Below are 14,234 nucleotides of genomic sequence, written 5' to 3'. Positions count from 1 at the left end.
CATAGCTGCAGTCTTGGTTTTCATTTTCTACAGTTCATACCAGTAGCTTTCTGATGAAAGTGGATGGTCTTCGCACCATATAGCATCAGTCCACCGGGGGCTTAATCTCATCAGCGGGCTTGATGGCAGTTGCCTGGAATCAGAACGTGCACTCACCGTTTTTCCGGTCTCTAAGGGGCAGCAGGTTGGGGGCGGGTTGCAGCGACAGCTCTTGCAGCTCATTGGTCACTGCCTCGCTATGTGGGCTGGGGGCGGAGTCAGACGATGCAGGAGCCGAACCACTTGGGCCTGGCTCCTCCCCTGCTTGGGCCTCCATGATCGCAGGGGGGACAGAGGGTGGCTGACGGACAGACCTGAGCGATAAACAAAATAACACATTCATCAAAAATGCCTAGAACTCTCACCATCTTACTAAACTGGCTAGAACATCCCTCCTTTACTTGTATCCCCAACTGCTTCCTGCCTTACATCACCTGCCTGACACATTCCCGGGGCTCCCCTCCAGTTCACTAGCCTGACAGAGTGTATGAGCCCTAATCCAATAGGTTAATGGGTCTTGCTGCAGAATGACAAGCCCATCCCCATGGCAACCCACCATAACAGGCAGGACTGCAGATGAAACACTGGGCCCAGCCAATACTGCAGAGGACCAGCTCCTTGCCATGGCAACGTCTTACATAAACACCACCCAATGCAGAGAAATTGACGAAATCACATGCTAACGGATTCAGAGGAGCAGCCTAAAACAGACATTGCCTTGGAATGAGAGCTCAACTTGCTACTGATGGGCCACAAAGGTGCTCCTCCAGCTAATCTGTCACTTAGCAGTGTGTACCGATATGGTCTCCTACACTAAATATCAATGACTTGATGGAATGCAGTATCCACATGCCATTTTTGCATTAGTCATGTGGTGTGCTTTACTCATAATGCATTCATTCATTGTTAAACTTATTTGCAGTTTTCTCAGCAGGTAAAACAGCAGCATAGCTGAATAGCTGTGTTTTACAGAATTTGGTGCAGCAGTTAATTTTACTGCTGTGCAATCTACTGTAATACAACGCTTTGCATAGTGTTACATTGCCATCCATTGTCTTCTTGTTTAATGCCTCACCCCATGGTTAAAGGCCCAGTGCAGTCAAAAAGGTGATATCTCTGTGTTTTATATATACACTGAACAAAAATATAAAACACAACATGTAAAGTGTTGGTCCCATGTTTCATGAGCTGAAATAAAAGATCCCAGAAATGTTCCATATGTACAAAAAGTTTATTTCTCTCAAATCCCTGTTAGTGAGCATTTCTCCTTTGCCAAGATAATTCATCCACCTGACAGGTGTGGCATATCAAGAAGTTGATTAAACAGCATGATCATTACACAGGTGCACCTTGTGCTGGGGGCAATAAAAGGCCACAAAAATATGCAGTTGTCACACAACACAATGCCACAGATGTCTCAAGTTGAGGGAGCGTGCAATTGGCATGCTGACTGCAGGAATGTCCACCAGAGCTGTTGCCAGAGAATTGAATGTTAATTTCTCTACAAAAAGCCACCTCCAACGTCGTTTTAGAGAATTTGGCAGTACGTCCAACTGGCCTCACAACCGCAGACCACACGTAACCATGCCAGTCCAGGACCTCCACATACGGCTTCTTCACCTTCAGGATTGTCTGAGACCAGCCACCCGGACAGCTGATGAAACTGTGGGTTTGAACAACTGAAGAATTTCGGCACAAACGGTCAGAAACTGTCTCATGGAGGCTCATTCGCATGCTCTTCTTCCTCACCAGGGTCTTAATCTGACTGCAGTTTGGTGTTGTAAACCCACTTCAATGGGGAAATGCTCACCTTCGATATCCACTGGCACGCTGGAGAAGTGTGCTCTCACAGATGAATCCCGGTTTCAACTATACCGGGCCGCATGGCTTGTGGGCGAGTGGTTTGCTGATCTCAACATTGTGAACAGAGTGCCCCATGGTGGCGGTGGGGTTATGGTATGGGCAGGCATAAGCTAAGGACACAATTGCATTTTATCAATGGCTGTTTGAATGCAATTTAAAAGGTTGCGAACAGTGAAAATGTGATGATATTTGGATGAAACCAGTTAATAGTAGGTTGACCCAATTATGAAAAATGACTAGCTGGTACGTTGACAAAGTTGATCATAAAGTTACTGGTTACCTCCCCCCATGTCAAATGCTTGGATCCAGGAGGCAGGATTTACTACCAGCTTTATGCAACTTCACGTAAAGCTGGAAATGTCATACACCTATGGTAGTCTTATAATCTTAACTAATTTAAATATGTAAAACCTGAACAGTCATCACATGAGCGCATCATACGGCTTTGTTTACAAACTGTAAAATAGCTTTAAGCAGAACGATACATAATCCTTGTCAACTGTAACTTTTAGCAAGCAAGCTACTTACCAGCATGCTGGAAAAAAGCACACTGTGTTGTGGCTGGATGCCAGTGTTAATTTAACTTTACACTATTTTCAGAAGAATGAAGACAGCTGACAGCAGTGGTTGCTTTTCATTTCAGGGGGACAGGCTGCACCGAAAATTACGATCAAGTTGCTTTATCAATTGGGGAGAACATTGGATGGATCTTGCCAGGAAGCTAATCCTGAAGACGACTGCTGTACCATCATTGACAGTGGATCAGTGGATGTAACAAGCTCTGACCATAATGTATGTAACAGAGGTTGAGGAGTCTGACACGGTGGCTGTAACTGTGGCTGTTTTGACTGTATATTTTCTGTAACACACCTGATAGTCACTATATGTTTTTTGTTCTTCCATCCCTAAACCCCCTACAGTATCTATAGTATTTGTAATTTACCTCTGTAAATCATATTTTTAACATTGCATTGTGTTGGTTGTTGTCTTACAGTTAATGTAGCTTGTGTCATTGGGGCTAATCATGATGATTAGGGGGGGTGACGTGGGGTATTATTTCAATTTCCATCTCCTTTATCTTTCCACTCATCAAGCTGTAATCAGACATTTGAGAAATTCCAACATCTACTCTGTCTGCACTGCTTCCCAGGCATCCACCGTAGCAGGAATGCTATGATACTAAATCGGCTTTAGCAAGAAATAGGGGGATATCCTGTGAAGCCAGACCCAACATACTGTAAGTCATAGTTATTCATTTCAAATATAGAGCATTTCAGGCACACCGAAATTACAAATACAAACACTGAAAAGTTTCACTAAGAAGTGCACGGCTAAACCCGTCTGCCCGGTCAAATGACGTCTAACCATTATTTATCACCTTTATTTCTCATGAGTGTTCATGTTGATCAATATTTCAGCTATGCTGGCCTATTGTAAATAATCAAATAAACATCTGATCAATACATACAATTCTGAACATATTTTCCTTTATAATGCTAATGCAAGGGCACCAATAAATTGTACAGTATACTTATTGTATGCTGTTTTCATGTACATTCCCCTTATGTCTAAGGTGACTCAGGCTTTACTAATTCTGGTGAAGTGTATCAGTGAACTGTATTCTGTAATTAGTTACAAAACAATAGAAACGCAATTGTGTATTGCTGCTGATATTCAACAGTCCATGGTCAGCTCTGTCAAACATGAGAGCATTTTGCTGAGAAAATTGGTTGGTGCATACTGTTTAGGCTCAGAATGACATGTGGTCCATTGTTTACCTAGTCATCAATAACTTGTGGCCCATTTACCTTGTTACCTGGCAATGTACACAGGGATGTTTGAAAGAGCTGCCAGTCAAGGAGAGCACATGAATATAAACTCCCTGCCCACTCACAGTTCTTCCAGGCTTTCTGATTGTTATAGATGAGAGAAGGTAAAATGTATTAAATTCTGAGCATGTTTTGGTCATTAACAGGCTATTTTTACTTGGGAAATGGGATGACTGTGCAGGACCTTTAAGTCAACATGGCAGTAACCTGAGCCCGATGGGCGGATTAACACAGCTGCCCTCTGTGAACCAAAATCACAACAATAGCTTCCTGCCACTCGAGCCATGTTCCAGAGGCTTCCACCCTAACACAATCTAGCTACAACTGTTGGAGCACATACAAGAACATATTATGCTGTCAGGACAAGGGAGCGCCACCATTCCACACTTTTCAAGCTGAAGGAGAGGTCACCAGAGAAGCATTGCATGGGAAGCCTGAGTTCACACAACCTTTGAACTAGAGGTCGACCGATTATGATTTTTCAACGCCGATACCGATTGGGGGACCCCCCAAAAAAAGCCGATACCGATTAATCGGCCAATTTTTTAAAATGTATTTGTAATAATGACAATTACAACAATACTGAGTGAACACTTATTTTTACTTAATATAATACATCAATAAAATCAATTTAGATTCAAATAAATAATGAAACATGTTCAATTTGGTTTAAATAATGCAAAAACAAAGTGTTGGAGAAGAAAGTAAAAGTGCAATATGTGCCATGTAAGAAAGCTAACGTTTAAGTTCCTTGCTCAGAACATATGAAAGCTGGTGGTTCCTTTTAACATGAGTCTTCAATATTCCCAGGTAAGAAGTTTTAGGTTGTAGTTCTTATAGGAATTATAGGACTATTTCTCTCTATACGATTTGTATTTCATATACCTTTGACTATTGGATGTTCTTATAGGCACTTTAGTATTGCCAGTGTAACAGTATAGCTTCCGTCCCTCTCCTCGCTCCTACCTGGGCTCAAACCAGGACCACATCGACAACAGCCACCCTCGAAGCAGCCTTACCCATGCAGGGCAAGGGGAACAACCACTCCAAGTCTCAGAGCGAGTGACGTTTGAAACGCTATTAGCGCGCACCCCGCTAACTAGCTAGCCATTTCACATCGGTTACACCAGCCTAATCTCGGGAGTTGATAGGCTTGAAGTCATAAACAGGAACGGTAGGATGGTCAGTTTTACGAGGGTATGTTTGGCAGCATGAGTGAAGGATGCTTTGTTGCGAAATAGGAATCCAATTTTAGATTTAACTTTGGATTGGAGATGTTTGATGTGAGTCTGGAAGCAGAGTTTACAGTCTAACCAAACACCTAGGTATTTGTAGTTGTCCACATATTCTAAGTCAGAACCGTCCAGAGTAGTGATGCTGGATGGGCGGGCAGGTGCAGGCAGCGATCGGTTGAATAGCATGCTTTTAGTTTTACTTGTATTTAAGAGCAGTTGGAGGCCACAGAAGGAGAGTTGTATGGCATTGAAGCTCGTCTTGTTTGTTAACACAGTGTCCAAAGAAGGGCCAGAAGTATACAGAATCGTGTCGTCTGCGTAGACGTGGATCAGAGACACACCGGCAGCCAGAGCGACATCATTGATGTATACAGAGAAGAGAGTCAGCCCAAGAATTTAACCCTGTGGCACCCCCATAGAGACTGCCAGAGGCCCGGACAACATGCCCTCCGATTTGACACACTGAACTCTATCAGAGAAGTAGTTGGTGAACCAGACGAGGCAATCATTTGAGAAACCAAGGTTATCGAGTCTGCCGATGAGGTGATTGACAGAGTCGAAAGCCTTGGCCAGGTCAATGAATACGGCTGCACAGTATTGTTTCTTATCGATGGCGGTTAAGATATCGTTTAGCACCTTGAGCGTGGCTGAGGTGCACCCATGACCAGCTCTGAAACCAGATTGCATAGCAGAGAAGGTGCGGTGGAATTCGAAATGGTCGGTAATCTGTTTGTTGACTTGGCTTTCAAAGACCTTAGAAAGGCAGGGTAGGATAGATATAGGTCTGTAGCAGTTTGGGTCAAGAGTGTCCCCCCCTTTGAAGAGGGGGATGATCGCAGCTGCTTTCCAATCTTTGGGAATCTCAGACGACACGAAAGAGAGGTTGAACAGGCTAGTAACAGGGGCTGCAACAATTTCGGCAGATAGTTTTAGAAAGAAAGGGTCCAGATTGTCTAGCCCGGCTGATTTGTAGGGGTCCAGATTTTGTAGCTCTTCCAGAACATCAGCTGACTGGATTTTGGAGAAGGAGAAATGGGGAAGGCTTGGCCGAGTTGCTGTGGGGGGTGCAGTGCTGTTGACCGTGGTAGGGGTAGCCAGGTGGAAAGCATGGCCAGCCGTAGAAAAATTCTTATTCAAATTCTCAATTATAGTGGATTTATCGGTGGTGACAGAGTTTCCAATCCTCAGTGCAGTGGGCAGTTGTGAGGAGGTGTTCTTATTCTCCATGGACTTTACAGTGTCCCAGAACTTTTTTGAGTTTGTGTTGCCGGAAGCAAATTTCTGCTTGAAAAAGCTAGCCTTGGCTTTTCTAACTGCCTGTGTATATTGGTTTCTAACTTCCCTGATAAGTTGCATATCACGGGGGCTGTTCGATGCTAATGCAGAATGCCATAGGATGTTTTTGTGTTGGTTAAGGGCAGTCAGGTCTGGAGAGAACCAAGGGCTATATCTGTTCCTGGTTCAAAATTTCTTGAATGGGGCATGCTTATTTTTTGGTGAGGAAGGCATTTAAAAAAAATAACCAGGCATCCTCTACTGACGGGATGAGGTCAATATCCTTCCAGGATACCCGGGCCAGGTCGATTAGAAAGGCCTGCTCGCTGAAGTGTTTCAGGGAGAGTTTGACAGTGATGAGTGGAGGTCGTTTGACCGCTGACCCATTACGGATGCAGGAAATGCGGCAGTGATCGCTGAGATCTTGGTTGAAAACAGCAGAGGTGTATTTAGAGGGCAAGTTGGTTAGGATGATATCTATGAGGGTGCCCGTGTTTACGGCTTTGGGGTGGTACCTGGTAGGTTAATTGATAATTTGTGTGAGATTGAGGGCATCAAGCTTAGATTGTAGGATGGCTGGGGTGTTAAGCATGTCCCAGTTTAGGTCACCTAGCAGCACGAGCTCTGAAGATAGATGGGGGGCAATCAGTTCACATATGGTGTCCAGAGCACAGCTGGGGGCAGAGGGTGGTCTATAGCAGGCGGCAACAGTGAGAGGCTTGTTTTTAGAGAGGTGGATTTTTAAAAGTAGAAGTTCAAATTGTTTGGGTACAGACCTGGATAGTAGGACAGAACTCTGCAGGCTATCTTTGCAGTAGATTGCAACACCGCCCCCTTTGGCCGCTCTATCTTGTCTGAAAATGTTGTAGTTAGGGATGGAGATTTCAGAGTTTTTGGTGGTCTTCCTAAGCCAGGATTCAGACACGGCTAGGACATCCGGGTTGGCAGTGTGCTAAAGCAGTGAATAAAACAAACTTAGGGAGGAGGCTTCTAATGTTAACATGCATGAAACCAAGGCTATTACGGTTACAGAAGTCATCAAAAGAGAGCGCCTGGGGAATAGGAGTGGAGCTAGGCACTGCAGGGCATGGATTCACCTCTACATCACCAGAGGAACAGAGGAGGAGTAGGATAAGGGTACAGCTAAAAGCTATGAGAATTGGTCGTCTAGGACGTCTGGAACAGAGAGTAAAAAGTGCAGGTTTAGGTTTAGGCCTAGGCTATGTGCTGAAAGGGTGCTGCTTATTAGTAGCGAGCAGAAAATGAGTTATCCATCTTTTACAAACTGTCACACTTGGTTAAAATGAAACAAGTCAAGTCAGCTGCTGACGAGTGTTATAAGAGTGACTGACACCTGTAATTTCCCAGAAAGCTATTACACAGAGTGCTTTAATCAAATACATTTATGATTATTCAGTTCTAACAAAACAATCAACACTGTCCATAATTAAATGGAAATAGTTTCGCTAATATTTAACTAAGCCAAAAGATGCCGCAGGGACCGTCCAGGAAGCGCTAGTGACATGGTAACCTGAAGGGTTGTTGTGAACTTGTGATAGATACAATGATACACGATAACGGAAGACAACAGAACAATAACTAGAAGAGCCATAAGAATGATAAGACACTGGACTGTTGTCCAGGTAAACCATGTTGACTTGACAACCAGTTGGGAAACAGTCAGTCGCCCAGAGTAGAAGTCCTACTGAGACAAAACAGCTGACAGAAACGTTAAACAAACCCAGAATTATTCAAAACAACAACATACCCAGAGATCCTACAGACACACTTTAATCCTGTACTTTCAGAGGGCCGTTTTGTTTATTATAAAGGATCTTGGTCATCTGCTGTTGGAGAGGGACTTTTACTTTCCCTTAGAATGACAGCACGCCATGCCTGTAGCCTGTACTGAGCACTAATAGAATGAGTTACAGCCTCCCTCAACATGACCACATGTGACTTACCTAATCATTTCAGCATATTAGGCTAGCTATGTGTTATTTTGCTCCTGTATCTTGTTCATATAATTTCTCCCAATATTTACCCAACTTTGGAGTCTTTCTCCACCTGGAACCCAGATAAATCCCTTCATTTGATAGACACTGATCTCAAGACGCAGAGCATTGAGCTTACACTGTAATGCTCTCCTGTTATCAGAACTCTCACCAGCTGAACAGTTTTATTTCCTGGGATTCTTGCTTTGGTCTTAATGGTATAGACTTACAGTAGTGTATCCCCTGCCAGGTTAATACTCAGTAGCCTAATGTTCATTCTAGCATTAAGAACTCTAGAAGGATCATCCTAGATCTTTAGATTGTTTCTTGATTTGCAAAGCAACTGCAACAGACAGAGCTTATCTTTCAAGACCATTTATTACCAATACAACTTTTGGAGATAAAGGCTATCATGTCAGGAGACTGAAACCAACTCCACACAGGCATTTGCCTACCTACCTATGAAATACAAATAAACACCCAGGCTCTCACTTTCTATTTCAAACAAGCTTCATATTCTGTGAGAAAGTGCAGGGTCAGGTTTTTGGGGTGAGAGAAAAAACTGATGTTAAAAGCTGATGTTAAAAGCTGTGCGATTCTGACTGGCCCAAAAAGACTAGCCTAACAACACCCAAAGCCCCCATGTCCCCTACTTTACACAACACTGCCTAACTGTAAACCCTCCTCTCCCAATTCTTCACCATGGACAGTTTTTTGAACTATTCATTACTGAGAACAAGCTGGACTGAATTTGAAGAGCACGGTCTGAGATTCAACACCTTAATCATTTCCCCTGCCAAAGCAATGACAGCCCGGCCTCTCTGCTTCCCTCATGTTCAGACAGAAAAGGTCCTGCGCCACCACCACGTGATCCGCACTTATTTTCCTTCACAGTCGGGAAATAATTCAAATCAGGTTTTAGGGTTCACTATTTGTTGTGATGCATGGGACCATTGGGGCAGCATGTAGACAGCATGGCAGTCTAAAGCCCTTCCTCCTAGGCCCCTGTTGGGAGTAGCCGGAGGACTTGCTGTCTCTGATGATGTCACTGAGTCACAATGCCACGGAGTCTGCCCGACGTCTTAATTACACATGTGCGTAATCCCTGCCAGATTGTCCAGTTCCACTACAGACAGAACTGTCAATCATATCCACAACGAACACACTGATCATTTACATGGCATTAGCAAACCAAAACTAGTCCAGCTGTGTTTGTGTTTACGTACCACTTGTACATAACAGTGTGTGTGGAACAGTTACTAATTCAGAAAGTGGGTTCTTATTCCTAGCATTAATGTTATTATGGTGCAAACTAGAGGTCGACCGATTAATCGGAATGGCCGATTTCAAGTTTTCATAACAATCGGAAATCGGTATTTTTGGGCGCCGATTTATTTTAATTTTTTTTACACCTTTATTTAATCTTTATTTAACTAGGCAAGTCAGTTAAGAACACATTCTTATTTTCAATGACGGTCTAGGAACGTTCTGCAGAACGACAGATTTTTTACCTTGTCAGCTCGGTAGATCCAATCTTGCAACCTTACAGTTAACTAGTCCAATGCTTTAACACCTGATTACATTGCACTCCACGAGGAGCCTGCCTGTTAGCGAATGCAGTAAGCTAAGGTAAGTTGCTAGCTAGCATTAAACTTATCTTATAAAAAACAATCAATCAATGACTGTCATTGCTCCAATGTGTACTTAACCATAAACATCAATGCCTTTCTTAAAATCAATAGACAAGTATACATTTTTAAACCTGCTTAAAGAAATCCAGGTTAGCAGGCAATATTAACCAGGTGAAATTGTGTCATTTCTCTTGCGTTCATTGCACGCAGAGTCAGGGTATATGCAACAGTTTGGGCCGCCTGGCTCTTTGCGAACTAATTTGCTAGAATTTTACGTAATTATGACAACATTGAAGGTTGTGCAATGTAACAGGAAAATTTTGACTCGTGGATGCCACCCGTTAGATAAAATACGGAACGGAATAAACATTTTGTTTTCGAGGTGATAGTTTCCGGATTAGGTATATGGTTTAGAGAGAAATAGTCGACGCGTTATAATTCCTGTAATAACTTGCGGCTGAATTTGAAAGGGGTTCCTTCGTTATTTTACCGTTCATGTCTTCCATAGAGAATGTCTTGATCTACTTCAAATAAGGTCTGTGTTTCGTGCAGGCTTAAATCGCCTCGACGTTTTGATAACCGTGTAAATCTCACTAGGATAAGGTAACGTTTGTCAACATATTTTCATAAATCCACTCTACAAAAAAAATTATCTTCGCTTATAATTAGCCAATATTGATCAGAGTTACCTTGTCCTATGGATATCTACACAGTTATAAAATTGGCACGGTGAAGTAAGCCTACACGAAACACAGACCTTATTTTAAGTGAATCTAAAAAATATCCTATGGAATAAATGAAGGAACCGCTTTTCAGATTTTGCTAGAAGGTGTCATGGGAATTATGACTCGCACTTTGGTCGTCAATTCTTACCATGCCCATTATTAAAATAGGATTTCCTGCATATAGAAATCAAAGTTTATGTTTTCAACATTCATCACAGGTAACTTAAACTCTATTTTTATTCAAACAGTTGAGAGTATTTGTCTCCTAAGCAGACTCTTCAGTATCATTGTCACTTCAGAGATGTGTGCGTGTGTGTGTATTTATGTATTATATTAAGTTAAAATAAAAGTGTTCATTGTTCATTCAATATTGTTGCAATTGTCATTATTACAAAAATGTGTGTGTGTGTGTGTATGATATATATACATATATATATATTTAAAAAACTTTTTATTTTATTTTTATAAATCGCCCGATTAATCGGTATCGGCTGTTTTTGTCCTCCAATAATCGGTATCGGTATTGAAAAATCATAATCGTCGACCTCTAGTGCAAACACAGTACAAGGTGTACAGTGCAATATATCAATCAAACTGTTTCAAGTTTCAGCCCCAGTAATGAAATATTAGGATTCAAAGAGATTGACACTTCTATGCCAAGATTCAGATTGTATTTCAACTACCTATAATCTTGTCCACTTTGAAGTGAGATATGAACTGAACATGGATGAGCTAAATGAACTCAAGCCATGATTCATAGAAAGTGGACGAGATGAAAGAAGATGAAAAACTAGAGGAAAACAAACTAACAAGACCTTCATGGTTGAAGAAAAGGGATTCACAGCACGGGCACAGCAACATGATGATGACAGCAGTAACATAGAGCATAACACTTCAACCAATTGGAGTGTGTAATCGTGAGATTACGAGAGGCGTTTGTGCATAGCATACCTGGTCTATTTCCTGTTTAACAAGGTCTTGGGTGTTTCCATTTCAATGGGGCTGCTCTCATTGTGAAAAAGTGAAAGGAGAAGGGAGGGGTAGTGAGGATAAAAGAGAGATAAAGAGATAGATTTGTTACAACATGTAAACAGATTACATAATTATCTTAATCTCTAAACCTTAGATAAGATTTATTTTAGATCCTAATTCATGTCCAAGGAGCAGGCCGTTTTCAGGTCTCCTATTTACTCAAAGCTCAAGCTTGATAGAGATCAGATGCTAGGTAGACCCACCCCACATAAGTATAATACAGCATTTAGATAATCCACCTGTTCATAGGCACTGACAATAGAAAAAGTAGGCCAAGTGCAGAGGATGAGCCTGAATAGGGTTATCTGTGAGCCAGATAAATATGAAGCACTTATGTCATGGCAGGCAAATAAAATCTAGACATATGACGCAAGGATAGGTTTATATTTTTAGCCAAATCGACACAAATCTAAGCCTTGAGAAAGATAAGAGGCAGGATGTGAATCCACAACACTAGCCCGCTCCACTTTTTACAGGCAGTATTAATGCTAATTTATAAACTGGGTGGTTCAAGCCCTGAATGCTGACTGGCTGACAGCTGTGGTATATCAGACCGTACACCACGGGTATGACAAAACATGTATTTGTACTGCTCTAATTACATTGGTAACCAGTTTAAAATAGCAATAAGGCACCTCAGGGGTTTGAGGTACATGGCCAATATACCACGGCTAAGGGCTGTGTCCAGGCACTCTGCAATGTGTCGTGCATAAGAACAGCCCTTAGCTGTGGTATATTGGCCATATACCACACCCCCTCGTGCATTATTACTTAACTAACCCAGTTCAGTTGAGAAGGGTGAAATTGCATTCTGCAATTCCTGCATATGGGCATTCCTGCATCTGCAGGATTCGGCAACGCTCCAGTACAGTAGGTGGCGTTAATGCACAATAACGTTGGATGCTCGCCTCCGTCCTCTCAAAGAAGGGGCTAGGGCGACAACAGTAATAATACCGGTAAACAGTGTAAACAGCGCGTCAAACTGGTCGACGCTGATCTTCAGTGCGTAAAAAAACGTTTTACAGGCCATCTAATAATTTGTCCCGGTAAAAATGTATTGAACGTGCATTTCACATTATGGTAGCCTACCCTTTTGGCTTTACATTGAAGATTCTCTTTTTTTCATGGTTCTAGGTCAATTTAAGTATTTTGAACGAAGAGCCATTTGGGGGCCAACTGAGTCGGCTCTTTTACATGAACCGAGCCAATGAGCAGGCTCAATGCCCATCACTACTCGACACCACGCAGAATATGTGATAAGCTAGAACGAGCTGTGCGGCCACAAACAAGTTCAATCAGACATTCATGCTTGCCATATAGTTGAAATATTTATACTTAGCTAGCTACACATCTACCTCTACTGCACCTGCTGTCTCGACCTCTGAATGCTCGACTATGGAAAAACCAACTCACCTTTACTTGTTGCATCCTCTATAACCACTGTGATTATTTGACCGTGCTGGTCATATAGCTATGACAATCTTGAAAAACGATAAGGCCAGATGTCAAAATGTCTTACCTAGCAAGTCACGTTAGCAGTGGTGAGTGTTTAGGCTACCATTGTGATTGACAACTAGGTAGATAGCCGTTAAACCACACACTAGTTCCGTAACGTTAGCTATCTAACCATTATGGTAATTGTGCTGTAACTATTACGTAATACACTCGCTAGATGCTAACCACATAGACTCGTGGCTCGTGCCAGTGTAGCAGCCATAAACCAGATTTTAGCCCCGCGTAGCCAGAGGTGGGTGCACTGTTGCTAAACTAGCTAATTTACCAAATCACTAGCCAGTTCCATAGTCTGATTGCGATTATCTGATAACTAACCTTGTTGCTAACATTAGCGGTTCAACTCACCTCGCAAGAGAAACACGCTGCTGCAGTGCTGGTGGTATGGAACATTCGAGTGGTGACGGCAGAAAAGTTATGGTCGACATGTTCGTCGCATTTCCATTGGTCTTCAATCAAATCGATACTTTACTGACCGTTGTTAAAGATAGCTAGCTAATAACATTCCCTTACAAACTGCTCACTCAAACGAATGTCAAACCAGCAAGAATAACAATCCTTCAGAATAAGAGTTCTGTCCTGTAGTCTTTAAGTGGAAATGATAAAATAAGGAAAACAATTATGGACAATATCTTAATAATCGATATATCTTACAGCAGTAAAATATAATTAATTATTTATTTGTTTGCATTCAATTGTTTTGCCCAAATGATATAACAAAATTGTGGTTGTACTTATATGAACTATTTCGAACGCGTGTCAAAATAAAAGTCCTATACATATTACACATCCCATTCCAGGCCCACAATATCAATTGTCTCTACACCAACATCAGTACAGAATTAGGGTTGAAAGCAGTTAAAATGCCTCTTAAATCCCTATGTCTTCCGCTCAAGCAAAGATCATACAGCTCTAACCAATGATTCTCACGTTAAAGGCCAGATGTTTGCAGAAACCATATTTAGTAAGTGTTCCAACCTGCACTTGATCTACTTCCATTATTAGGATGACACCTTTGGTGTTTGGCACCACAGTAAAAATACAAAGTTTATTCACATTTTTAACACAAACCATCCTCACATAAATACACCCATACACT

At 42.0% G+C, this 14,234-nt stretch overlaps 1 protein-coding gene across 4 annotated transcripts in view; it reads right to left on the bottom strand.

The window, feature by feature from the left end:
- Window positions 1-13,685, bottom strand: part of LOC129833181 (myocardin-related transcription factor A-like) — a 47,568-nt gene extending 33,883 nt beyond the window's left edge. For 2 of the 4 annotated variants that reach the window (XM_055897549.1, XM_055897550.1), the window contains exons 1-2: window positions 13,484-13,685; window positions 157-353 (exon numbers count right to left, since the gene is read on the bottom strand). In XM_055897549.1, coding sequence (XP_055753524.1) covers window positions 157-353; window positions 13,484-13,563 — 277 coding nt within the window. In that variant the 5' untranslated portion in view covers window positions 13,564-13,685. Of the gene's footprint in view, window positions 1-156; window positions 354-11,542; window positions 11,594-12,403; window positions 12,554-13,483 lie in introns of all 4 variants that reach the window. The other 2 variants (XM_055897553.1, XM_055897552.1) reach the window with 2 other exon arrangements.
- Between the last annotated feature and the right edge of the window lie 549 nt (window positions 13,686-14,234).

Source organism: Salvelinus fontinalis, chromosome 34 (assembly GCF_029448725.1).
Source record: "Salvelinus fontinalis isolate EN_2023a chromosome 34, ASM2944872v1, whole genome shotgun sequence".
In the NCBI taxonomy this organism is placed as follows: domain Eukaryota; kingdom Metazoa; phylum Chordata; class Actinopteri; order Salmoniformes; family Salmonidae; genus Salvelinus; species Salvelinus fontinalis.
The sequence above is the reverse complement of the archived record's forward strand: the minus strand, read 5'-3'. Positions and strand labels throughout refer to the sequence as shown.